The 27601-nt window shown below is 41.2% G+C and overlaps 1 protein-coding gene across 1 annotated transcript; it reads left to right on the top strand.

The window, feature by feature from the left end:
* Positions 1-15063: 15063 nt before the first annotated feature.
* Positions 15064-16919, top strand: LOC129639185 (TAF5-like RNA polymerase II p300/CBP-associated factor-associated factor 65 kDa subunit 5L). Its single transcript, XM_055564188.1, has one exon. The coding sequence runs from the start codon at positions 15088-15090 to the stop codon at positions 16909-16911; it is 1824 nt and encodes a 607-aa protein (XP_055420163.1). The 5' UTR covers positions 15064-15087; the 3' UTR covers positions 16912-16919.
* Positions 16920-27601: the final 10682 nt, after the last annotated feature.

The raw sequence follows: 27601 nt of genomic DNA, 5'->3' as shown, positions 1-27601 counted from the left end.
TATACTTTGAAAGAAGAAAAGTAATCACAGAGGGAATGCTCAAGATGTGTGAAATGACAGTGAACAAGTTGATAAAACATGTCAGTAAATTTAATTAATGACTTAAAAAATAATCATTTTTTATAAACCTGAGTGAAACTAAATCTCGAAACAATAAAATGGTGGGGGCTGTTCCAGGCATAGTTAGAGAATGTTATCTTCATCTTAAGAAGGAGAATAAGCAAAATTGAGAATTTTTGCTTAGAAAAATTTATACTTAAATATATTTTTAAAAGTTGATCAGTGACCTCCAAAAAATAAAAGAAAGATATGTCCAAATATAAAATAATAAAAATAAATTTCAATGAGTTAAACCCACCCAATAAAAGATATAGACTATCACACTGGATTAAAATCAAAAACCAAATCTGCTATCCTTAATTTATAAAAGAAACCCTTACAGTCAAACTACACATAAAGGTTTAAAATAAAGATCTAAGAGAAATTCATCAGATTAATAGTAATCAAATTAAAATTTGGATAGTGGTGGCAATTTGTGAAGCAGAATTTAAGAGTGTTGTTAGAAATAAAGAGAAATATGTTGTTGTTCAGCTGCTAAGTTGTGTCCGACTTTGCGACCCCATGGACTGCAGAATGCTAGGCCTCTCTGTCCCTCAATATCTCCTGGAGTTTGCCCAAGTTTGTGTCCACTGAATCAGTGATGCCATCCAACACCTCATCCTCTGACACCCTCTTCTCCTCCTGCGCTCAATCTTTCCCAGCATCAGGGTCTTCTCCAATGAGTCAGTTGTTCGCATCAGGCGGCCAAAGTATTGGGGCTTCAGCTTCAGCCTCAGTCTTTCCAATGAGCATTCAGGGTTGATTTCCTTTAGGATGGACTGGTGGTTAGGTCGTCTTGCTGTCCAAGGAACTCTCAAGAGTCTTCTCCAACACCACAGTTCAAAACCATCAATTCTTTGGTGCTCTGCTTTCTTTATAGTCGAAGTCTCACACCACTGGAAATATCATATCTTAGACTATATGGACCTTTGTCAGCAAAGTGATGTCTTTGCTTTTCAATATGCTGTCTAGGCTTGTCATAGCTTTTCTTCCAAGAAGCAAGCATCTTCTAATTTCATGGCTGCAGTCACTGGAGTTCTCTTTTCTTTCGCTTTTATTTTTTGTGTTGGATTTCTACTATTATTATAATAAAGGAGTACAATAAGGCTGTATATTGTCACCCTGCTTATTTAACTTCTATGCAGAGTACACCATGCAAAATGCCAGGCTGGATGAGTTACAAGCTGGAATCAAGATTGCTGGGAGAAATATTAATAACCTCAGATACAGATGATACCACTCTAATGGCATAAACCTAAGAGAAACTAAAGAGCCTCTTGATGAAGGTGAAAGAGGAGCATGAAAAAGCTGGCTTAAAACTCAGTATTAAAAAAACTAAGATCATGGCATCTGGTCTCATCATTTCATGGCAAATAGAGGGGGAAGAAGTGGATGCAGTGACAGATTTCCTCTTCTTGGGCTCTAAAATGACTGTGGATGGTGACTGCAGCCATGAAATTAGAAGACACCTGCTCCTTGGAAGGAAAGCTATGACAAACCTGGACAGTGTGTTGAAAAGCAAAGATATCACTTTGCCGACAGAGGTCCATATAGTCAAAGCTATGATCTTTCCAGTAGTCCTGCACAGATGTGAGAGTTTGACCATAAAGAAGGCAGAGCGCCAAAGAATTTATGTTTTTGAATTGTGGTGTTGGAGAAGATTCTTGAGAGATCAAACCAGTCAATCCTAGAGGAGATCAACCCTGAATATTCATTGGAAGGACTGATGCTGAAGCTCACACCCCAATACTTTGGCCACCTGTTGCGAACAGTTGACTTATCAGAGAAGACCCTGATGCTGGGAAAGATTGAGGGCAGGAGAAGAGGGTGACAGAAGATGAGATGGTGGGATGGCATCATAGATTCAATGGACATGAACTTGGGCAAACTCTGGGAGATACTGAAGGACAGACAGACTTGATGTGCTGCAGTCCATGGGGTCGCAAAGAGTTGGATATGACTTAGCAACTGAATAACAACAACAAATTTGATAAATATCTATTAAAAACCTACAAAAATCACATCTATTAATTTTTATTATTGTATAATACAACTCATAAACATTGTATATAAAATTCATATACAAAATATATGTACAAATCAAAGAATAAATTCTTAGAGCTTGACATGATTGTTAAATAGACTTCTGCTCTTTGTCGAAGTCAATATGACCTGGAAATATGGGTACTTTATTCACAGAGCTTTAGAACAGTGTTTGCATGCAGACAAGGTGTTTGATTTTCACAAAAACCAGGTAGTTCAAAACTAGTCTAAGGAAACATTTTTCACTTTGCAATCTCAACATCATACACTTTCCATATGGTTTTCTCCTGGCAAATGGACTTTTCCAATTATTCAAAAAACTAATTATCACCTAGTTGAAAGACATTATTTGTTTAAATCAACACTAAAAAGATTTTTTTGGAATGAAAGACATTACGTATACAATTAATACAAGTGGCTTAGTTGGGAGATTTTTGCAACATCAAAAACTAGAATCAAAAGATTAGTATCTATAACATACAGGGAAATAATGTAATTAACAAATAAAAGGCAGGAAAGATAAGAAAATGGATGAATTATAAGAAAAGACAAGTCACAGAAACAGAATTGTTACCGAGTAAACAAGAACTAGAAGAGATGTACAACCTCTCTGGTAATCAGAAAAATGCAAAGTAAATCATTTTATTATCATAAAATATGAAGTGTTTGTGAAGAGGTGAGGAAACAGAAAAACTCATGGACTTCCAGCAAGAGTTAAGACTGGAGCAGCTATTGTGGACAAAAATAGTGGTGTTTTAAGTGAAATTACAGATATTCCCAAAGAAATGGAATTCCCACTCCTTTGTATAGAATGTAGATGTATCTCTCGCATGAATCCATGATGGTAACTGAATAGGTTTGCTCACTGGAGCTTCATTTGGGAAAACAAGGAGTTGGAGGCAACCTAGCTGTTCATCAATGGTGAAATGGATAAATAAAATGCATGCTAGTCTGGAAAGATTTTAAAAACACATTCTCAAGTGAGAAAAAGAAATAGATGAGATCTGCAAGACAATGCTGTGCTGTGCTTAATCACTCAGTTGTGTCTGACTCTTTGTGACCCCATGGACTGTAGCCTGCCAGGCTCCTCTGTCCATGGGGATTCTCCAGGCAAGAATACTGGTGTGGGTAGCCATGCCCTCCTCCAGGGGATCTTCCCAACCCAGGGATTAAACCCAGGTCTCCCGCATTGCAGGCATGTTCTTTACTGTCTGAGCCACCAGGGAAGCCCTTATAAGACAATACCATTGTATAACTTTAAAGATACATGGTTTTTAGTTTGCAAAGATGCAAATACATCACAAGAGAGATAAAAAACATATTCAAGTGGGCCTGTGAGGGGTGAGAGGGTGCAGCCAGGCTTCACACCAGAATGGAGCCAAGAAGTCCACAGGCTAATTCTGACTGGATTTGGGATGTCCCTGATATCATCCGTCACAAGACTGAGTGGAGATGGAGCCATGGGACTAGTGACTGATAATGAAGAAAATAAAAATAAAATAAAATAAAACAAGAAAGTGACCACGTACCATCCCAAGGTGATAGCATTCTCTGGTTTGGAGAACGAAAGAACTTAGACTTCTGTGTCTGGAATTAAAAGAAAAGGGATTGTGTTTTGTCTGGTTTAATTATCACCCTTCATTATCATTAAATTCTTTTATTAGTACTTTTAACTATACATTGTTTTGTCTTGACTTTTTAAGCAAACATTCATGTTAATTGAGGTTAACTTTAATTTTGCCCACTCTTTTCATGTATAACTTACTTTTCCTGTCTTATTAAAGTGTCTTGCACTTTCATAATGTTGCATTTTAAAATATTTACATCCTGAGAGAATAAAAATTCTGTGCCAAAGAACTGTCTTTCGTGCTCAACGTAGTCTATGATCACAGGCTACAAAGGGGATGACAGAGTTTTAACTTATAACCTATTATAAGCACATTATAATGACAACACATAGTTCATATTGCTTGTCTATTAAATGAGTCTCTGGATCCTCACTAATAGAATTGCAGGATATTTGAGTCTGAAGATATTGTTTGATCTAGTTTATTCATTCATTTCACAGAGAAGGAAGCTGAGGTCCAGAGAGGATAAGTAACCTGCCTGACAAAACACAGCTGGAGTTGTAGAGCCAAGACTAGACCCATGCAATGCTCTTTATATTTATCCTCCTTGATCCGGCAGAAGTGCATATATCATGAAGCCAGTGAAGTTTAGGCTTCAGGACCCCTAATTTGCAGAACCTGTTTCCACATGACTAGCAGTGCCGGGGAAATGCGTTAACAGGGTCACAGGTAAACTTTGCAAAAGCAAGAAGTCTGAAATGTAGTTATCTAAGACCACTGTCTCTTTCCATTCTGACTTCTCCATCACACCCCCCCCCCCATGTTAGGGAACACTAGAGTGGCCAAGAACATTGTATATTTGTAAGTTCATATTATTTTTCTTAAAGAGTGCCCCCACAATACCTGGATCCACCCAACCTTCATTTCTAATACCATTAATACCTGTTATTGAGTGTTTGTGACCATCCATGAACATCCTACCCAATCCAGGGATTTGGACATCACCAACAATTTAATTCTACCCTGTGTTCTGCTCCTCTCCCATCCTGCCTCTCTCTGATGGAGTAACTATATTTTGTGTTTATTGTTTCCTTGTCTTTTTCTCTTGTTTTGTTTCATGTACTTTATATGCTTTACAATATACAATTATTTTGATTTGCAATGAACTTTGTGACAGGATCTTGTACTTTAGTCCTCACCCAGCATATTGTTGCAAGCAGCTGTGGTTCAATTATTTTCACTTCTGTTTAATGCTCTGTTGTTCGAATGTATAAAAATCAGTTTACTCATTCTTTTGTCAATGGCATTTGGGTTGTTTCACATTTTTTTTTCTGTTTTGAACAGTGCTGCTATAAACATTTTTGTACATATTTGTGGAAAACCACATGCAAGAGTTTCCCTGGGGTATACATCTAGGACTAGAAACTCTAGTTCATAGAATTTAAGAATGTTTAAGTTTATGATATAATGTTTTACCATTTTCCAAAGTATTTGACCAAGATATAATATATGAGAGATGTGTTATACAAGAGATTCATTGTTTCACCTTCTTCTCAACACTTGGTATTGTCAGGCTTCCTACTTTTCACAATCTTATGGGTATAAAATGAAATCTCCTTGCCGTCTTCCCATTTCTTCAGTTCAGTTCAGTCGCTCACTTGTGTCCGACTCTTTGTGATCCCATGGACCACAGCACGCCAGGCTTCCTTGTTCATCACCAACTCCTAGAGCTTGCTCAAACTCATGTCCATCGAGTTGGTGATGCCATCCAACCATCTCATCCTCTGTTGTCCCCTTCTACTCCTGCTTTCAATCTTTCCCAGCATCGGGGTCTTTTCTAATGAGTCGGCTCTTCGCATCAGATGCCCAAAGTATTGGAGCATCAGCCTCAGTATCAGTCCTTCCAATGAACACCCAGGACTGATCTCCTTTAGGATGGACTGGTTGGATTTCCTTGCAGTCCAAGGGACTCTCAAGAGTCTTCTCCAACATCAAAGTTCAATTCAGTTCAGTTTAGTTCAGTCGCTCAGTCATGTCCGACTCTTTGCGACCCCATGAATCACAGCACGCCAGGCCTCCCTGTCCATCACCAATTCCCGGAGTTCACTCAGACTCACGTCCATCGAGTCAGTGATGCCATCCAGCCATCTCATCCTCTGTCGTCCCCTTGTCCTCCTGCCCCCAATCCCTCCCAGCATCAGAGTCTTTTTCCAATGAGTCAACTCTTCGCATGAGGTGCCCAAAGTACTGGAGTTTCAGCTTTAGCATCATTCCTTCCAAAGAAATCCCAGGGCTGATCTCCTTCAGAATGGACTGGTTGGATCTCCTTGCAGTCCAAGGGACTCTCAAGAGTCTTCTCCAACACCACAGTTCAAAAGCATCAATTCTTCGGTGCTCAGCCTTCTATACAGTCCAACTCTCACATCCATACATGACCACTGGAAAAACCATAGGCTTGACTAGACGGACCTTTGTTGGCAAAGTAATGTCTCTGCTTTTCAATATGCTATCTAGGTTGGTCATGACTTTCCTTCCAAGGAGTAAGCGTCTTTTAATTTCATGGCTGCAGTCACCATCTGTAGTGATTTTGGAGCCCAGAAAAATAAGTGACTTTCCTTCCAAGGAGTAAGCGTCTTTTAATTTCATGGCTGCAGTCACCATCTGTAGTGATTTTGGAGCCCAGAAAAATAAAGTCTGACAGTTTCCACTGTTTCCCCATCTATTTCCCATGAAGTGATGGGACTGGATGCCATGATCTTCGTTTTCTGAATGTTGAGCTTTAAGCCAACTTTTTCACTCTCCTCTTTCACTTTCATCAAGAGGCTTTTTAGTTCCTCTTCACCTTCTGCCATAAGGGTGGTGTCATCTGCATATCTGAGGTTATTGATATTTCTCCCGGCAATCTTGATTTCAGCTTGTGTTTCTTCCAGTCCAGCGTTTCTCATGATGTACTCTGCAGATAAGTTAAATAAGCAGGGTGACAATATACAGCCTTGACATACTCCTTTTCCTATTTGGAACCAGTCTGTTGTTCCATGTCCAGTTCTAACTGTTGCTTCCTGACCTGCATACAAATTTCTCAAGAGGCAGGTCAGGTGGTCTGGTATTCCCATCTCTTTCAGAATTTTCCACAGTTTATTGTGATCCACACAGTCAAAGGCTTTGGGATAGTCGATAAAGCAGAAATAGATGTTTTTCTGGCACTCTCTTGCTTTTTCCATGATCCAGCGGATGTTGGCAATTTGATCTCTGGTTCCTCTGCCTTTTCTAAAACCAGCTTGAACATCAGGAAGTTCACGGTTCACATATTGCTGAAGCCTGGCTTGGAGAATTTTGAGCATTACTTTACTAGCGTGTGAGATGAGTGCAATTGTGCAGTAGTTTGAGCATTCTTTGGCATTGCCTTTCTTTGGGATTGGAATGAAAACTGACCTTTTCCAGTCCTGTGGCCACTGTTGAGACATCAAAGTTCAAAAGCATCAATTCTTCAGTGCTCAGCTTACTTTATAGTTCAACTCTCACATCTATACATGACTACTGGAAAAATCATAGCTTTGACTAGACAGACCTTTGCTGGCAAAGTAACATCTCTTTTTTTTAATATGCTGTTTAGGTTGGTCATAGCTTTTCTTCCAAAGAGCAAGGGTCTTTTAATTTCATGGCTGTAGTCACCATCTGCAGTGATTTTGGAGCCCAAGAAAATAAAGTCTGTCCCATTTCTTGATTACTAGTGAAGTTGAGCATCTCTTCATGTCATTTTCAAATCTTACAACAACCTTGTAAGTTAGGGATTATCATCATGACATCATAGAGAAAACCTGACACAGAGAGGTTATACTTAACCTCTCTTAACCTCATACCCATCCAAGGCCACCCAGCTACTAAGTGGTGGTTCAAGGATTCAAACCCAGGTCTGCCTAATCAAAACCCTCATGCTTATCAATCCTACTGTATTAACCACCCCATTTCTTTCCTACAGATTGTGAGGAGTAAGAATCTTGGAGAATTTGCTGTTCTAGGTCTCGTAAGATTGAGTACGCAATCACTGAAAAGGCTTTCTTTCTCAAAGTTTGAATTAGTAGCCATTGACCCACCAAAGCTAATGTCTGTGCCCTTTCAGTATTAGCATTTATCAGAACAAGTCTTTGCAGGCATGGAATGACCTATTATATCTAGCCCTTTGGGTTTCTGAGGCAGATATATTATTCTGTTTGCTTGGTGATGAACTTTTAGAATAATACTTAAATCATTCCATAAATACAGAGTGAGGGTTAGGAACCAGGAAACAGAGCTGAGAAAAAGTTGGCTTTTAATTTTTGCCATGTAAACCATTACTCTGGCAGGAAAGAGGGGATACTGTATTTTATAGAGTTGCCAATTACAAAGATGTCCGGAATATGCAATTAACTTACTACAGTTTTTTTTTTGTTGTTGTTATTTTTTAAATCAGGACCTCTTCTGCCCTGAGCTCCAGTTACCTCACATAGGCCAAGGAGTGATCTGACTGAGGAGGGTGGTGTTGGCTCCAAGTGTTTAATTCCTGGGCTACTGCCAATGAGCCCAACTCCTGGCCCTCTATGAGACACCCTGAAAGGGAGCTGTCATGGGACAGCCAATCCTTATCTATGTCTTTGCCTCAGGGACATAGGAGTAGAATGAACACATACTTACAAATGCCTACCTGGGCACTGATTTTTTTTTTTATGTGGACCATTTAAAAAGTCTTTATTGAACTTGCTACAATATTCTATCTGTTTTATGTTTTGGTTTTTTGGGTGTGAGGCATGTAGGATCTTAGCTCCCAGACCAGGGATCGAACCCGCACCCCCTGCATTGGAGGCAAAGTCTTAACCACTAGACTGCCAGGGAAGTCCCCGGGCACTGATTTTTGGAGAGGAAAAAACAACCTTGATATTTTAGATGCAAAAAAATCATAGCGTTAATATGTCTAGCATCTCTTTAGTCCACCTAAATGATTTCCGCAACAAAACAAGGGATAAAGAATGGGTCCCCTTGCAGGAATTTTGAAAATAATGCTATCTATACCTTCACCTTGGAATCTCTAGGTAGAGGTTATCACAGGGTTCTTGTGATCTGGGTCCCTTCTACTTCCATATGAATTTTAGAATCACCTGATCAATTTCTTCAAAAGAGGCAGCCGGAATTTTGATAGGGAATGTGGTGAATCTGTAGATCAATTTGGGGAGTGTTGTCATCTTAACAATATTAAATCTTCTAATTCGTGAACATGATTATTTCCTTTTATTTAGGTCTTCTTTAAATTATTCAATGATGCTTTGTAGTTTTTAGTGTGCAGCAGGTCTTGTATTTCTTTTGTCAAATTTATTCTTAAGTATTTTTTTGACAGTATTGTAAATGAAATTGCTTTTTTAATTTCATTTTTGGATCGTTCATTGCTAGTTATATAAAAATACAACTGATATTTGTATATTGATCTTCTATTCAGCAACCATGCTGAACTTATTTTTTAGTTCTAACAGTTTTTTTGTGGATTCCTTAGGATTTTCAATATACAAAATCATGTCATCTACTAATAGAGATAGTTTTACTTCTTTCTAATCTTGATGCCTTTTATTCATTTTCCTTGCCTAACTGCCCTGGCTGAGACCTCCAGCACAAGGTTGACTGGAAGTTGGGGCAGCAAATCCTTGCATTGTTCTTGATCTTAAGGAGAAATTGTTCAGTCTTTCACTATTAAGTATGATATAACTTGAATGTTTTTGTAAATGCCCTTCAATAGCTTGAGGAAACTATCTTCTGCTAGTTTTCTGAGCATTTCTATTATGAAAGTGTTGGATTTTGTCAAATGCTTCATCAGCATCTTTTGAGATGATCATGTAGTTACTGTCCTTCATTCTATCGATATAATCTATTAAATTGATTTTCACATGTTAAACCAAGCTTTTACCCCTGCTATAGATCACACTTGGTCATGGTATATAATCCTTTTAATATGTTGCTGGATTTAGTTTGCTAGTATTTTGTGGAGATTTTTACATCTATTACATTTGGGATATTGGCCTGCAGTTTTCTTTTATTCTGATACTATTTGTCCAATACTGGTATCAAAGCCTCATAGAATGAGTTGTGAAGTATTCCCTCTTCTATTTTGTTAAAAAATTGGTGAAGGATTGGCTTGAATTTTTCTTTAAATGTTTGGTAGTATTCACCAGTGAAAACATTTGAGCTTGAGGTTTTCTTTCTAAAAAGTTTATGACTATTATTTCAATCTCTTCAGCTGTTAGAAGTCTACTAAAAATTTCCCTTGCTTCTGGAGTCAGTTTTGGTAATTTGTATCTTTCTAGAATTTGTCCATTTTATCTAGACCACCTAATATGTTAGCATATAATATCTCATGTGAAAGTGTTAGTCATTTAGTTGCGTCTAACTCTTTGCGACCCCATGGACTGTAGCCCTCCAGGTACCCCCATCCATGAAATTCTCCAGGCAAGAATACTGGAGTGGGTAGCCATTTCCTTCTCCAGGGGACCAAAGCTGGGTCTCCCTGTATTGCAGGCAGATTCTTTACCATCTGAGCCACCAGGGAAGCCTCAAGAATACTGGAGTGGGTAGCCATTCCCTTCTCCAGGGTATCTTCCCCACCCAGGGACTGAACCTGCAGGCAGATTCGTTACTATCTGAGTCACCAGGAAGCCTTATAATATCTCAAAGAATTCCCTTATGATCCTTTTTACTCCTGCAAAGTTGGTAATAAAGTTTCCTCTTTCATTCCTGATTTTAGTTGAGTGTTCTTTTCTCAGTCAGTATAGCTAAAAGTTTGTCAGTTTTTGTTGATCTTTGCCAATAATCTACATTTGGTTTCAATTTTCTTTACTGTTTTTCTATTTTGTTTCATTTATTCCTGCTCTAATCTTCATCATTTCCTTCCTTCTGCTTGCTTTGGGTTTAGTTTGCTATTCCTTTGCTAATTTCCTAAGATTAAATATTAGGTCATTGAGATCTTCTTTCCTTTCCTCTTGAGTACTACTTTAGCTATATCTCATACATTTTGATATGTTGTATTTTCATTTATTTTCTAATTTCCATTATGATTTTTTTATTTGACTATTGGTTATTTAGGAGTACACTGCTGCTGCTGCTGCTAAGTCACTTCAGTTGTGTCCGACTCTGTGCGACCCCATAGACGGAAGCCCACCAGGCTCCCCCGTCCCTGGGATTCTCCAGGCAAGAACACTGGTATGGGTTGACATTTCCTTCTCCAATGAATGAAAGTGAAAAGTGAAAGTGAAGTCGCTCAGTCGTGTCCGACTCTTAGCGACCCCATGGACTACACCCTACCAGGCTCCTCCATCCATGGGATTTTCCAGGCAAGAGTACTGGAGTGGGGTGCCATTGCCTTCTCCGAGGAGTACACTAAATAATACTAATTAAACACTAATAATGTGTTTAATTTCCACATATTTGTGAATCTCCTAAATCTTCTTCTGTTATTTATTTCTAATTTTTTTTCATTGTGGTTGATTAATACACTTTGTATGACTTCCAATTCTTTTACATGTGTGGAAATGTGTTTTTGCAGTCCAGTGTATGGCCTATCTTAAATGTTCCATGTGCACTTGACATGAATGTGTATTTTGCTCTCGTTGGGTAGAATGTTCTATAGATGTATGATAGATCTAGTTGGTTACAGTGTTGTTCAAGCCTTTTATGCAGGAGTGATTTTTCAGAGGTCCTTATGCCACCAACTCTGGAAATAATTTTCTACTACAGTTACTTTAACAGAAAATAGCTTTAGGATGATGCTCTCAAACAAAGAATTTTCTTTAGGTTGACAACATCAGTATTAATAAAACAACTTACTTAGCTTGTATTTGTCAGTCAAAGCTATAATCTTGTCTTTGATTACTTCTACAAAATGATGTAGTTTGAAAATACTAGTGAAAAAGTTTTTTTTCTGGGCAGTCTTTCAAACTATACTTAAGAAGTCAAATTATTTTCCTGGTAGTACTTACTACCAAAGGCTATGATTGGGTCTTTGAAAAAACCATAAAGATAACAAAGTAATAAGAAAACATGAGAGGCTGAATTTCATTGGGATTTTGTTGTCCAGAGGATGTCTGACAATTTCTGCAGAGATTTCTGTATGTCTTCACTGGATGGCACTACCAGTATCTAGTGGGTCGAGGCTAGGGATGCTGCTAAATATCCTATAATGCACAGGACAGGCCCCACAAGAGAAAAAGATTTGGTCCGGCATGCCAATGGTACTAAGACTGAGTAACATTGCTCACAGATTAAATCCAATTTGTTGAGATCAAAATGGAGGAATTATTTAAATTATATTAATATAAACATCATACATTTTTTTTCATCATGCACATTTTAAGTGCCTTGATTTTGTTTCATGGAGGAAAGGACACCAGAGACATAAGCTAGAATTACATTTTTTAAAGTTAATAGGTGACAAACTTGAAATTCAGGATGTATTACTGAAATCAACATAAGAGATTAGCATAAGATAAATAGATTAATGGAAATCACCGATTAATAGGAAGTAATTTAGTTATTTCACACAGAGATTAATCATGGAGAGGTAGCATTTCCTTAAGGACTGAAAGGAACTAGAAAATTGATCAGCTACTCTTTCTCTGCAAAGCAGTAAGTACTTAGAATACCTTTAATAAAGTAATTTTGTTTTAGGTTTCATAGACTTGGTAAAGGTATTTAGGATTTTAGATTTTTAAAATATATACATATATATATATATATATATATATATATATGTATTTTCCTGGTAGCTATGTATAGCACGTAGGATCTTAGTTCCCCCACCAAGGATTGAACCCACACTCCCTGCAGTGAAAGCCTGGAATCTTAACCACTGGACCACCAGGAAAGTCCCCTAGGATTTTAGATTTTTTTTTGTCTAATAGGTAGCTCTCATTTTCTAAAATCCATTGGTATATATGCTCCATGAGGGCAAAGACTGTTTAGTATTTTATCAGGTATTCTGCTTTCTAGTTCTTTCTTGTGATCTAGAATAGGAGTCAGCAAACCTTTTCTATAAATGGTAAGATAAGAGATATCTTCACCTTTGCAGAATATATAATTCACATTACAACTGCCCAGGTAGGGTCTTCAGTTGGTCTTGTAATTGGTTGTTGTTTATTTATATGAAAACTACTGCTGTCTATATTTGATTTTACCACCAGAAATGTACTAAAATTCCAGATCATTTGTAACAGTTTTTTAGTTCATGCTGTTGGGTTTTCTAGCAATAATTTATATTATTATATATACAATAAATATATAAAATTATACATATAATTTTATCCATGAGAAATAATAACTTTACCTCATCTTTCTCAATTTTTATGCCTTTTGATTTCTCTAGTCTAATTGTTTTGGCTAAAAATTTTAAAATAATAACAACAACGGTAATAAAAACTATCCTTTGTCCTGATTTTAATGGGAAAAACTTCTACCATTTTCCCATAAATCGTAATAGTGACTTTTTCGTTAAATTCCATCATGGTAAGAAAGTAAATTAATCAATTCCTATTTTATTAATAGTTCATTTAAAATTGTGAATATATGTTTCATTTATCAAATGCCTTCTCTATTAAAAAAGTATTATGTCATTTTCTTTTGATTTGTTAACCTGCCAATCTCCAGCTTACTTAGTCTTTCAAACAGATTTTTCAGTTCAGTTCAGTTCAGTCGCTCAGTTGTGTCCGACTCTTTGCGACCCCATGAATTGCAGCACGCCAGGCCTCCCTGTCCATCACCAACTCCCGGAGTTCACTCAGACTCACGTCCATGGAGTCAGTGATGCCATCCAGCCATCTCATCCTCTTTCGTCCCCTTGTCCTCCTGCCCCCAATCCCTCCCAGCATCAGAGTCTTTTTCCAATGAGTCAACTCTTCGCATGAGGTGCCCAAAGTACTGGAGTTTCAGCTTTAGCATCATTCCTTCCAAAGAACACCCAGGACTGATCTCCTTTAGAATGGACTGGTTGGATCTCCTTGCAGTCCAAGGGACTCTCAAGAGTCTTCTCCAACACCACAGTTCAAAAGCGTCAATTCTTCAGCGCTCAGCTTTCTTCATAGTCCAACTCTCACATCCATACACGACTATTGGAAAAACCATAGCCTTGACTAGACGGACCTTTGTTGGCAAAGTAATGTCTCTGCTTTTCAATATGCTATCTAGGTTGATCATAACTTTCCTTCCGAGGAGTAAACGTCTTTTAATTTCATGGCTGCAATCACCATCTGCAGTGGTTTTGGAGCCCCTAAAGATGAAGTCTGACACTGTTTCAACTGTTTCCCCATCTATTTCCCATGAAGTGATGGGACCAGATGCCATGATCTTAGTAGGCTGGGGTTGGCCACGAGAGAAAGCCCCATGAGATTTAGAACTTAAGAAGTTAAGCAGCACAGGGCAGCAAAGGAGACACAGACATAAAGAACCGACTTTTGCAATGAACATTTATAATAGCTAGGACATGGAAGCACCCTAGATGTCCTTCAGCAGAGGAATGGATAAGGAAATCACGGTACATGTACACAATGGAGTATTACTCAGCTATAAAAATGAACACATTAAAAAAAATGAACACATTTGAATCAATTCTAATGAGGTGGATCAAACTGGAGCCTATTGTACAGAGTGAAGTAAGTCAGGAGAAACACAAATACTGTATATTAACATATATATATGGAATTTAGAAAGATGGTTATGACGATCCTATATGCAGGGCAGCAAAAGAGAGACTTAAAGAACAGATTTTTGGACTCTGTTGGAGAAGGTGAGGGTGGGATGATTTGAGAGAATAGCACTGAAACATCTATATTACCATATGTAAAACAGATGACCAGTGCAAGTTCGGTGCATGAAGCAGGGCACTCAAAACTGATGCTCTGGGACAACCCGGAGGAATAGGGTGGGAAGGGAGGTGGGGCTGGGGGTGCGGTTCAAGATGGTGGGACACATGTGTGCCTGTCACTGATTCATGTCAAGGTATGGCAAAAACCATCACAATATTGTAAAGTAATTATCCTCCAATTGAAATAAATACATAAATTATATATAAAAACAACAACAGACTTTTGGGCCCCAGTGGCCCAGCCCAGCCCGCGACGGCTCTGCGCATTAGTCAGTCAGGGGGTGGCTGCCCAGAGCCACCACCGGGGAATGGGGGTGGGGGGGAAGGGGGTGGGGGAGGAGAGGGATGCGTAGGGAGGGACTGCGTGGGGTGAGGGAGTGGGAGGGGCAGCGTGGGGTGGTGGGGGGAGGGGTGGCCGAGCCTTCCGGGAGAGACGGAAGTGGTTGTGGGGCGACCCCGGCGGCAGCCGCGGGCACAGGAAGCGGAAGCCGCCTGGGATCTTCAGTCATGGAGGAGTTTCACACCGAGGAGATGCAGACGGCCGTGTCCTCCTACCTCAAACGCCGGCAGTACAGGGGCGCGGATGGCCCACCGAAGGAAGGCCTGCGACTGTCACAGAGCGCCCAGGATATGGCTACCAGCCTCGCAGTCCAGTCAGAATCTGGTTGTGCCAACACAGTGTCTGCAGCCCCTTGCCGGGCAGACCCCCAGCAATATGAAGTACAGTTTGGACGGCTGCGGGATTTTCTCATGGACTCTGACTCCCAGCATAGCCATGAACTGATGCCTCTCCTCTACCCTCTCTTTGTCTACCTCCATCTCGACCTGGTCCAGAACAGTCCAAAGAGCACAGCGGAAAGCTTTTACAGCCACTTCCATGGAATGTTTCTCCAGAACGCCAGCCAGAAGGACGTCATAGAGCAGCTCCAGACCACCCAGACCATCCAAGACATCCTGTCTAACTTCCGGCTGCGGGCCTTCCTGGACAGCAAGTACGTGGTTCGTCTGCCAGAAGACTGCTACAACTACCTTCTCTGCTACCTCCAGAGTGACAACAACACTGCGCTGTACAGAGTCCTCGCCTGGCACATCCACCTGGACGTGCAGCCCGCCGAGAGGATAGACTACCAGCTCTATGCCAGCGGTGGCTGCTCCAGCGGCGAGGGCAGCTGCTCCAGCAGCGAAGGCGGCTCCTCCAGCGGCAAGGGCGGCTCCTCCAGAGGCCAGGGCAGCGGCCAGGAGCCCACCGACCTGCCCATGTACATCCTGCAGAAAGAGGAGGATCTGGACATCCTTCAGGAGACCATCAAGTGCGTCCAGGATGGCCCCCCCTCCCTCATCACCATCTACTCCTACGCCTTCTACAACACTGAGCAGCTGCTGAGCACGGCGGAGGCCTCCCCGGACAACAAGCTGCTCGCCACGGGCTTTAACAACTCCTGTATAAAACTGTGGAGTCTGACTTCCAAGTTTAAATCCAAGCCCCATCAAATAGACGTGCCCAACATCCACTTGCCTAATGATACCATCGAGGTCGATGAGGAGGACAGGACAGCCACGGAGAAGAAGGTTCTCCTGGGACACTGCGGGCCAGTGTACAGCACCAGGTTCCTCCCGGACAGCTCGGCACTGCTCTCCTGCTCTGAAGACACGTCCATCAGGTACTGGGACCTGGAGAGCTTCACTAACACCGTGCTGTACCAGGGCCATGCCTACCCTGTGTGGGACCTGGACATCAGCCCGCACAACCTGTTCTTTGCAAGCGCGTCCTACGACCGCACGGCGCGGCTGTGGTCGTTTGATCGGACATACCCACTGCGAATCTACGCTGGGCACCTGGCGGATGTGGACTGTGTCAAGTTCCACCCCAATTCAAACTATTTAGCCACGGGCTCGACAGACAAGACGGTGCGGCTTTGGAGTGCCCAGCAGGGGAACTCTCTGAGACTCTTCATGGGCCACTGCGGCCCCGTGCGCTGTCTGGCCTTTTCCCCCAATGGTCAGTACCTGGTGTCGGCGGGTGAGGACCAGCTGCTGAAGCTGTGGGACCTGGCATCTGGGACCCTCTACAAAGACCTACACGGCCACACGGATGACATCACCAGCGTCACCTTCAGCCTGGACAGCAGCCTGATCGCATCAGCATCCATGGATAACTCTGTGCGTATCTGGGACATCAAGAGCAAGCACAACAGCACGCCCGCCGATGGCTCGTCCAGTGAGCTCCTGGGCGTCTACACCAGCCAGATGAGCACTGTGCTGAATGTGCAGTTCATGGCTGGCAGCCGCCTGCTGGTGACCGGAATCAGAGAAGAACATCAGGAACACTGATTTGTACCTTTGAGGTAAGGGACTGGGCAGTGGAAGGGTTCCAGACAGCAAGTCTTGGACAGACAGATGGAATCACTGACTGTAAGACTCCCCTTGTCCCCCCTTGCCCCGCAGATGTCCCAAGGCCACCACCCTCCATTCAGCCCCCAGGTGTGGAAGGACAGGGGGAGGCAGGGTGGTAATGGGGAACAAACGGGAGATCAGAAATCCCGGAGATGCCGCTGTGTCCTCCAGCGGCCCCTTCCTGTCTTTGGTGCCAAGGTGTCCTCGCCTTGCCAGGGCTGCACTTGGCTGGAGGATGTTTGCCAGATGCCCTCGCCAGGAGCAGTGCTGCAGGGTTACTGGGTGGAAGGGACTCCATCCGGGTAGGAATGCAGGGGTGGGATGTAGGAAGGGAGCAGGGTCATCCTGGCAAATGCCTTTCCTTTTCCCTGATTACAGAGAACAGGGCTTTTTTTTATGATTACTGTTATAATTATTCTTGAGAAGAAACCTAGCACTGGCAGAGGGGGCCTTTGCTGCTCTCATCTTTCAGGTTTTACTCCTGGCACTGGCTATGATACTTGGAATTTAGAGGTGCAGGGAAGTCACAGAACTTGGTTGCATAGTGTATTGGACGAAAGGGAAAATTTCTGGGTGACAGATAGATCACTCCAGATGACATGTTTCAGGAAGGGGGTGGGTGGGTTTGATTGAGAAAGTTGGGCTCTTGCAGCAGGGGTGGGAAAGAAAGATTCTTTTCGTGTCTGCACTTCTATTAACAATTTTCTCTCTTTTAAGGACAGATTGTGGTAAAGAAATGAAAATACTTAGAAGTGAGAAGTCAAAAGATAAAATTAGAAAATGTCAAATTTCCAAATGATTCTGAGGTGTGGCTTTTCCAACATCTTTTCCTGAGATGGTCCCGCCCACCTTCTGCTTTGCAATGGCAGTTTAATGAACAGTCTGTGAAACACATGCATACAAACACATGCATCGAAAACTACGTTCTGGGGATGAAGCGACTTCTAATTTGTGGGAAAAGGATTAAATATTTCTGTTTTCTGAAAATAGTTATTTTGTATTTTGTTTTTTTATTAAAATATATTTAGTTTCCAAAAAAGAACAGACTTTTGGACTCTGGGAGAAGGTAAGGGTGGGATGATTTGAGAGAATAGCATTGAAACATGTATATTAGGGTGGGATGATTTGAGAGAATAGCATTGAAACATGTATATTACCATATGTAAAATAGATGACCAGTGCAAGTTCAATGCATGAAGCAGAGCACTCAAAGCCAGTGCTCTGGGACATCCCAGAGGGATGGGGTAGGGAGGGAAGTGGGAGTGGGGTTCAGGATGGGGGGATACATGTATACCTGTGACCCATTCATATCAATGTATGGCAAAAACCATCACAATATTATAAAGCAATTATCCTCCAATTTAAACAAATTAATCTTTTTTAAAAAGAAGTTAAGCAGCGGCTATTTTAGCTGCTATATTTACAGCCCTGCTCTCGAGTACCAACAGAGCTGCCACTGATCTGCTGGTTCACCTTGTTGGCCAGGGGCAGTACTCAGTGCTTTGGGTAGCCTTCAGAAGCTGGTTTTGCCATGGCACTGCATCTCCTGACAGCTTCCCTCTTTAGCTTCTCTGGGACAAGCACACATGCAGTGCCATGGCAAAACCAGCTTCTCCTGAAGGCTACCCACAGCACTGAGGCTGGAGGTTGAAAGAGATCCAGCTTCTCATTTGTCTTTGGTCTCATCTATGCCCAGCTCACCTCCAATTACTGGTCCGGCTGAACTGCCAGCTCAACACTAGATGCAGAGAAAATAGCCTTACGTGACCTGCTCCACCATCCCCACAATAAGCCCCATAGTAAACCCTTTACGTTATGCATGGTGTTTTTACTTCTCTATTGAACTCTGATTATTCTCCTAGAAATTATTTCACCCGTTCTCATTAATGACTTCAGCAAGTCTGCTGGTACAATCTTATTTGGTACAGAATCATTGAAATTTTATATATTTTATGTCCTAAGTTACACATCAATTTTAAAATGTGACTGAATCAACTTGAAGAATATCTCTTTGTTTCCAAGTGCTAGTGAATTATATTCTGCTAAGGGAAAATGGTCTCCTGAATGGAAGCCACTGAAACTGTTCGTGATGTATACTGACTCAGCAATTCTAATAATCAGATTTCAGTCAAATCACTACATGGGTGTCCTGGGAGACCTTTGGTCAATGTGGAAGTTTTAATTGTTCTGGATTGGACAGAGGAGCCTGGTGGGCTGTGGTCCATAGGGTAACAAAGAGTCAAGACACTGCTGAAGTGACTTAGCACACATGCCCTGACTTAACCATATAATACACAATTAGTGATTTTTCCACTCTTATGGGAAACAGATAGGACTGGAAATTGGGACTTTTTTCTTTTCTATTTAAGTAAGTCACACTGTGTCCATGTTCCTAAAGACAGTTTTATGCACTGTAATGACTGAAACATGTACTGCTTAAATATTTCTGTGAACGATTTCTCTCAGCTCAGAGGTGATGCCAGCTTGCTATAATGTCATATTTTTGCATTTGGCTGATGATGTATTTCTGTCACCTACAATTTGAGGAATTTATCCTCTTAGGGGAAAAACCTGGGTTCATCAGTTTCCAGCATGTCTCAAGCTCAGCATGATAACGATTTGGAGCCAGATAATTCTTTGTTGGGTGGACTGTTTAGTAACATCCCAGGCGTCTGCCCAGTAGATCCCAGTAGCAGCCCCACCTTGAGTCACCCTAAGTTCTGACAACAAAAACTATCTTCAGACTTTGTTCCATGTGCCCTAGCAGGGAGGGGGGAGGAGGAGAATCACCCTGTCTGATTACCACTGAGCATTTTGATTCAGACACACCTGGACATGGGTTAGGGAGAGAAGAAATCTCACAAGTGGAAGCTGTAAGTCATGGCAAGCACCATATGAATAACTTTATCCCTCTGTATTCAAAGGGGATGGGTTCTAGGACCCTTGAAGATACCAAAATCCATGGATGCTCAATCCCTTACGTGAATAGTGTAGTATTTGTAGAATTTGGGCTTCCCTGGTGGCTCAGATGGTAAAGCACCTGTCTGCAATGCGGGAGACCTGGGTTTGATCCCTGGGTTGGGAAGATCCCCTGGAGAAGGAAATGGCAGCCCACTCCAGTACTCGTGCTTGGAAAATCCCATGGACGGAGGAGCCTGGCAGGCTATAGTCCATGGGGTCGCAAAGAGTCGGACACGACTGAGCAACTTCATTTCACTTACACACAACCTCTCATATACTTTTTTTAATTTTAATTTTTAATTAGAGGATAATTACAATACTGGGATGGTTTCTGCCATACATCAACATGAATTGGCCAGCCATATACTTTAAATCATATCTAGATTACTCATAATACCTAATACTATGTAAATACCATGTAAATAGTTGCTGGTGTGTGGCAAATTCCAGTTTTACTTTTCTGGAATTGGTTCTACTTTTTTTTCTGAGTATTTTTGATCTGCAGTTAGTTGATTCTGCAAATGCAGGACCCAGGGATCCAGAGGGCTGAGTATAATGCTTAACACTGTTTGGGGAAGAGAATAAGAGATTCTCTAGGGACCCCTCTGCAAAGTCAAGGGTATGATCTTCATCACTGCCAAATGATGGGCCACAATGGAGTAGGATACCATCTTGCTTAAGTAGCAGAATATATTAATATATGATTCTCTCTCTGGCTCTGTCTCAGCTTCCCTGGGGAAATAAGTTAATTTGAGCCTGTGCTGTGCTGTGCTTAGTCATTCAGTTGTGTCCAACTCTTTACGACCCCATGGGCTGTAGCCCGCCAGGCTCCTCTGTCCATGAGATTCTCCAGGCAAGAATACTGGAGTGGGTTGCCATGCCCTCCTCCAGGGGATCTTCCCAACCCATGGATGGAACCCAGGTCTACCTGCATTGCAGGAGGATTCTTTACCATCTGGGCCACCAGGGAAGCCCCAAGTTTTCGTCTGAGGGTTGCTAATTACATTCACTGACTTCATGAACGGTGTCACAATAGAAAAGTAGTCAGTTGGTCAACTACGTATAAAAAAATGAAACTAGGACACTTTCTAACACCATACACAAAAAGAAACTCAAAATGGATTAAAGACCTAAATGTAAGACCAGAAACTATAAAACTCTTAGAGGAAAACATAGGCAGAACACTCTCCAACATAAATCACAGCAAGATCCTCTATGATTCACCTCCCAGAATAATGGAAATAAAAACAAAAATAAATCAGACCTAATTAAACTTAAAAGCTTTTGCACAATGAAGGAAACTATAATAAAGGTGAAAAGAGAGCCCTCAGAATGGGAGAAAATAATAGCAAATGAAACAACTGACAAAGAATCTCCAAAATATACAAGCAGCTCATGCAGCTATCAATACCAGAAAAATGAACAATCCAATCAAAAAGTGGGCAAAAGACCTAAACAGACATTTCTCCAAAGAAGACATACAGATGGCTAATAAACACATTGAAAGATGCTCAACATCACTCATTATTAGAGAAATGCAAATCAAAATGATGAGGTATCATCTCACACCAGTCAGAATGGCCATCATCAAAAAGTCTATAAACAATAAATGCTGGAGAGGGTGTAGAGAAAGGGGAACCCTTTCTTACGTTGTTGGTGGGAATGCAAACTGGTACAGCCACTATGGAGAACAGTGTGGAGATTCCTTAAAAAACTGGGAATAGAATTGCCGTACACCCCAGCAATCCTACTGCTGGACATACACCCTGAGGAAACCAGAATTGAAAGAGACACATGTACCCCAGTGTTCACTGCAGCACTGTTTACAATAGCCAGGACATGGAAGCAACCTAGATGTCCATGGGCAGAGGAATGGATAAGGAAGCTGTGGTACATATATACAATGGAATATTACTTGCCTATAAAAAGAAACACATTTGAGTCAGTTCTAATGAGGTGTATGAACAGAGTGAAGTAAATCAGAAAGAGAAAGACAAATACTGTATATTAACAATGATGGTACTGACGATTCTACATGCAGGGCAGCAAAGGAGACACAGAGGTAAAGAACAGACTTTTGGACTCTGGAAAAGGAGAGGGTGGGATGATTTGAGAGAATAGCATTGGAACATATACACTACCATATGTAAAACAGATGACCAGTGTGAGATCGGTGCATGAAGCAGAACACCCACAGCTGGTGCTCTGGGACATCTTAGAGGGATAGGGTGAGGAGGGAGGTGGGAAGGGGGTTCAGGATCAGGGGGACACATGTATACCTATGGCCCATTCATGTTGATGTACGGCAGAAACCATCACAATATTGTAAAGTAATTATCCTCCAATTAAATTAATGAAAAAAAGAAAAATCACCAGTTATACAGTAAATAAGCAAAAAATATTACCTCTGGACTTTAGTTTCCAGTAATACAGTAGGCAAAATATTTCAGATTGACCCTCCTGCTGAGAAAAATTTAAAATACTGGATTAAAAATGTTATTAAAAGAGCTGATAGCAGGCAAGAAAGACAGGGAAACACAGGTAATAAGATGGAAACCCAGAGAGGTAAGTAGTGCACCAAAGCAGCCTTTGACATTGAGAGTAGTGGCCAAACTGATGTGAACTTGAACTTCAGTGTCACACTTCTCTGGGGCATGAATACAGGAGAAGAAACCAAGGGCCTGCCTAAAAGGCAGAGTCTACACAAAACTCCTCATCATAACACTGGGAACCCAAAGGGTTATAGTCTCAAGGAACTGCAATGAAAATTGCTCTCTAAATCTTTGTACTGAGAAGAGAGAGAGGAGATCCCCTCAGGAAGATGTAATAATAAGCTGCCCCTTTGGAGCCTGCTGCTGCTACTGCTGCTAAGTCGCTTCAGTTGTGTCCGACTCTGTGCGACCCCATAGACGGCAGCCCACCAGGCTCCCCCGTCCCTGGGATTCTCCAGGCAAGAACACTGGAGTGGGTTGCCATTTCCTTCTCCAATGCATGAAAGTGAAAAAGTGAAGTCGCTCAGTCGTGTCCGACTCTTAGCGACGCCATGGACTGCAGCCTACCAGGCTCCTCCCACCCATGGGATTTTCCAGGCAAGAGGACTGGAGTGGGGTGCCATTGCCTTCGCTGCTTTGGAGTGTAGACAGCCCAAAGTCACATTTCTTTCTTTTTTTTTTTTTTAATTTTGATTTTATTTTATTTTTAAACTTTACAAAATTGTATTAGTTTTGCCAAATATCAAAATGAATCCGCCACAGGTATACATGTGTTCACATTTCTTATAACACATATGGGTGTTCAACAAAACCTGAAACCAATAATCTAGTAGTTTTAGACAGGTTGGATAAGTACCTCCAGCTGACAGATGAGAGCAAAAGCCAATTCTCTCTACACTAGGAACTCTACTCCAAATCTCCAAGAATTCCAGCAAATAAATTTTTTAAAGGAATACAAGCAAGAGGCAAAAGAAATCATGAAAAAGAAGGCGGGTACCATGAGTGAGAATTTGTAGAAAAAAATAAGAGCAAGGAGAAACAGACCTATAAAGATTTCACATATAAAACAGCTTATAAAAATAAAATAACAAATAACTTTAAACATACATGCAGGGAACAAGAAATTGTGAAAAATAGCCATACAGATTTGAAACAGAACTTTTAGGAGTTAAAAATAAATAACCCAAAAGGGGACTTAGGAATATTTATCAGAATAAATTAATCAGAATGCATGAGAGAGACAAAAGTAAGGAAAATGTGAAAGAGAGGTTATAAGATACATAGACTAGCATGAGAAAACTAATCAGAATTATAGATAGCAAAAAGAAAGCAAACAGGCACAGGTAATATCTGAACACACAGTACAATAAAATAAAGTCACAGGACATAATTCAGTCAACATGAATTCATAATTCATGTTCACAGGACATGTTCATTCCAAAATATAAATACAAAATATCAAATAAGAAACATTGAGTTTAATCCAGAAACATAAGACTGCTCTAGTATTTAGAAATCAAACAATAACAAGAAACATGGAAATATGTCAACTCAGTAATTGCAGAAAAAGCATTTGAAAAAACCCCGCACCATTCATAATATAAAAACAAGTACTCCAAATCTTTAAGAAACATCAGAATAGGAGGGAACTACCTTAACTTGGTAAGAGCAACTATTATGTTAAATTATATGAAACTGCTGTTTTTGTAAGTCAGAAATGGTCCAGTGCCACCAATTTTTATATTTTTCAATCTAATACGAAATGTTATAACAAACATCATAGTCAATGAGGACATCCTAAAAGCCCTCTCTCTGATGTTCAGATACAAGGTGAGGGGCTCACTCATTACTTTCATTTAATACTGTGCTGATGTCTTGATCAAGGCATTAGGGCATGAAAGAAACATAAGGCAAATTGGAAAGAAAGAGATCAAGTATCATTATTCACAGGGGATGTAATTTATGTTTCTAAAAAAAGCCTAAACTATGCACGTATAAACCAAAACCAGTAAGAGAGTTTAACAACACTGCATGCTAAGTTACTTCAGTTGTGTCCGATGCTCTGTGATCCCGCCTGGCTCCTTTGTCCATGGGATTCTCCAGGCAAAAATACTGGAGTGGGCTGCCATGCCCTCCTCCAGGGAATCTTCCGACCCAGGGATCAAACCCGCATCTCTTATATCTCCTGCATTGGCATGCAGGTTCTTTATCACTAGTGGCACCTGGGAAGTCCATTAATAAGATTACTAGACTATATGTATATACACATATATCTCACATATTTTTTTATCAATTAAAAAATAGATTGGGATGGGGAACTTCCCTGTTGGTCCAGTGGTTAAGACTTCCTCTTCCAAAGCAGAGGGTACAGGTTCAAACCCTGGTCAGGAAGCTATGATCCCTCATGCCCCATGGCCAAACAACCAAAAAACATAAAACAGAAGCAATACTGTAACAAATTCAATAAAGACTGTAAAAATGATTCACTTCAAAAAATATTTTTAAAAAATTTGGAGGGTATGAGATTCCCATGTACGAGCTTTGAATAAATGATTATTCAGTCGTGTTCGACTCTTTGTGACCCCATGGACTGTAGCCCACCAGGCTCCTCTGTCCATGGGGATTCTCATGATGTGCTCTGCATATAAGTTAAATAAGCAGGGTGACAATATACAGCCTTGACATACTCCTTTTCCTATTTGGAACCAGTCTGTTGTTCCATGTCCAGTTCTAAGTGTTGCTTCCTGACCTGCATACAGATTTCTCAAGAGGCAGGTCAGGTGGTCTGGTATTCCCATCTCTTTCAGAATTTTCCACAGTTTGTTATGGCCCACATAGTCAAAGGCTTTGGCATAGTCAAAGCAGAAATAGATGTTTTTCTGGCACTCTCTTGCTTTTTCCATGATACAACGGATGTTGGCAATTTGATCCCTGGTTCCTCTGCCTTTTCTAAATCCAGCTTGAACATCAGGAAGTTCACAGTTCACATATTGCTGAAGTCTGGCTTGGAGAATGTTGAGCAGTCCTTTACTAGCATGTGAGATGAGTGCAATTGTGTGGTAGTTTGAGCATTCTTTGGCATTGCCTTTCTTTGGGATTGGAATGAAAACTGACCTTTTCCAGTCCTGTGGCCACTGCTGGGTTTTCCAAATTTGCTGGCATATTGAGTGCAGCACTTTCACAGCATCATCTTTTAGGATTTGAAATAGCGCAACTGGAATTCCATCACCTCCACTAGCTTTGTTTATAGTGATGCTTCCTAAGGCCCACTTGACTTCGTATTCCAGGATGTCTGGCTCTAGGTGAGTGATCACACCATTGTGATTATCTGGGTTGTGAATATCTTTTTTGTATAGTTCTTCTGTGTATTCTTGCCACCTCTTGTTAATGGCTTCTCCTTCTGTTAGGTCCATACCATTTCTGTCCTTTATTGTGCCCATCTTTGCATGAAATGTTCCCTTGGTATCTCTAATTTTCTTGACGAGATCTCTAGTCTTTCCCATTCTCTTGTTTTCCTCGATTTCTTTGCACTGATCACTGAGGAAGTCTTTCTTATCTCTCCTTGCTATTCTCTGGAACTCTGCATTCAAATGGGCATATCTTTCCTCTTCCCCTTTGCCTTTTGCTTCTCTTCTATTCACAGCTATTTGTAAGGCCTCTTGAGACAACCATTTTGCCTTTTTGCATTTCTTTTTCTTGGGGATGGTCTTGACCACGTCCTCCTGAACAATGTTACAAAGCTCCGTCCATAGTTCTTCAGGCACTCTGTCTATCAGATCTAATCCCTTGAATCTCTCTGTCACTTTCACTGTATAATCGTAAGGGATTTGATTTAGGTCATATCTGTATAGTCTAGTGGTTTTCCCTACTTTCTTCAATTTAAGTCTGAATTTGGCTACCTGATGCGAAGAACTGACTCACTGGAAAAGACCTAGTGCTGGGAAAGATTGAAGGTGGGAGGAGAAGGGGACAACAGAGGATGAGATGGTTCGATGGCATCACTGACTCAGTGGATGTGAGCTTGAGTAAACTCCATGAGTTGGTGATGGACAGGGAGGCCTGGCATGCTGCAGTCCATGGGGTCACAAAGAGCCGGACAAGACTGAGCGACTGAACTGAACTGAACCCCAAAGAGGACTATCTTGAATAAGTACATCACCAGCCAAACCCCGTTTCCACCCCTCCGGGTTCCTTTGTTTTAGAGATCTTGGTTGATTTCAATAACTGACCACTTGTACTCTTGTCTTCCTGTGCTTTAAATTCCCCCTAGCCCTCAAAACCCTAGGCCCCCAACCTCGACCCCAATAAAAGCAGGTATTCCATGTAATTTCCAGGTCCTGTAAGTAATAAAACTTAGTTTTTTCAGCGTTTTCTGATGGTTATTGCTGAAGGGCATCTTGCTGTCCTAATAAAACCCCCAAGGGCCAGTCCACCCACAGCACTGGTTACTGATAGGCTGAGACTGGTACAAAACAAAATGCTCTACAGCAGTGAAGATGAACAAACTAGAAGTGTGTGCTTCAACACAGGTGAATATCACAAACATAGTAGAGAGCAAAGTAGAGAGTCACAGATGATTACCTACAATATTTGGCCAGCTTTAGTCAGGAAGTTCATTTGACTTTTTCTGTAACATGGAAAAACCCAAGCAAGCTTCCTGGCCAACCCAATAGTTCCACTCAGACTTCAAAAGCAGGCAAAAGTGGGCAAAGGATTAAATTCTTCAGGAATACATTCAAAGTTGGGAAAAAGAAAAGTAAGAAAACAAGTAACACAAGATTCAAATAGCAGTTACCTCTGGGGTGGTGTCTTAGCTCAAAAAACAAAACCTCTATCACTCACTGCTCTGGAGGCTGCGAGGTCTGAGATCAAGGTGCAAGAAGAGGTGGTTCTCGGTGAGGGCTGTTTTCTCATCATGTCCTCACAAAGTGGAGAGAGGGCCAGCTCTTCTCCTCTTCTTTTAAGGCTACCAATCCATTATGAGACTTCCCAGGTGGCACAGTAGTAAAGAACCTGCCTGCCAATGCAAGAGACTCAGGTTTGATCCCTGGGTTGGGAAGATTCTCTGGAGAAGGAACTGGCAACCCACTTAAGTATTCTTGCCTGGAGAATCCCATGGACAGAGGAGCCTGGTGGGCTGCAGTCCATGGGGTCGCAGAAAGTTGGACATGACT

This window comes from Bubalus kerabau, chromosome X, assembly GCF_029407905.1.
Source record: "Bubalus kerabau isolate K-KA32 ecotype Philippines breed swamp buffalo chromosome X, PCC_UOA_SB_1v2, whole genome shotgun sequence".
NCBI lineage: Eukaryota > Metazoa > Chordata > Mammalia > Artiodactyla > Bovidae > Bubalus > Bubalus kerabau.
The sequence above is the reverse complement of the archived record's forward strand: the minus strand, read 5'-3'. Positions and strand labels throughout refer to the sequence as shown.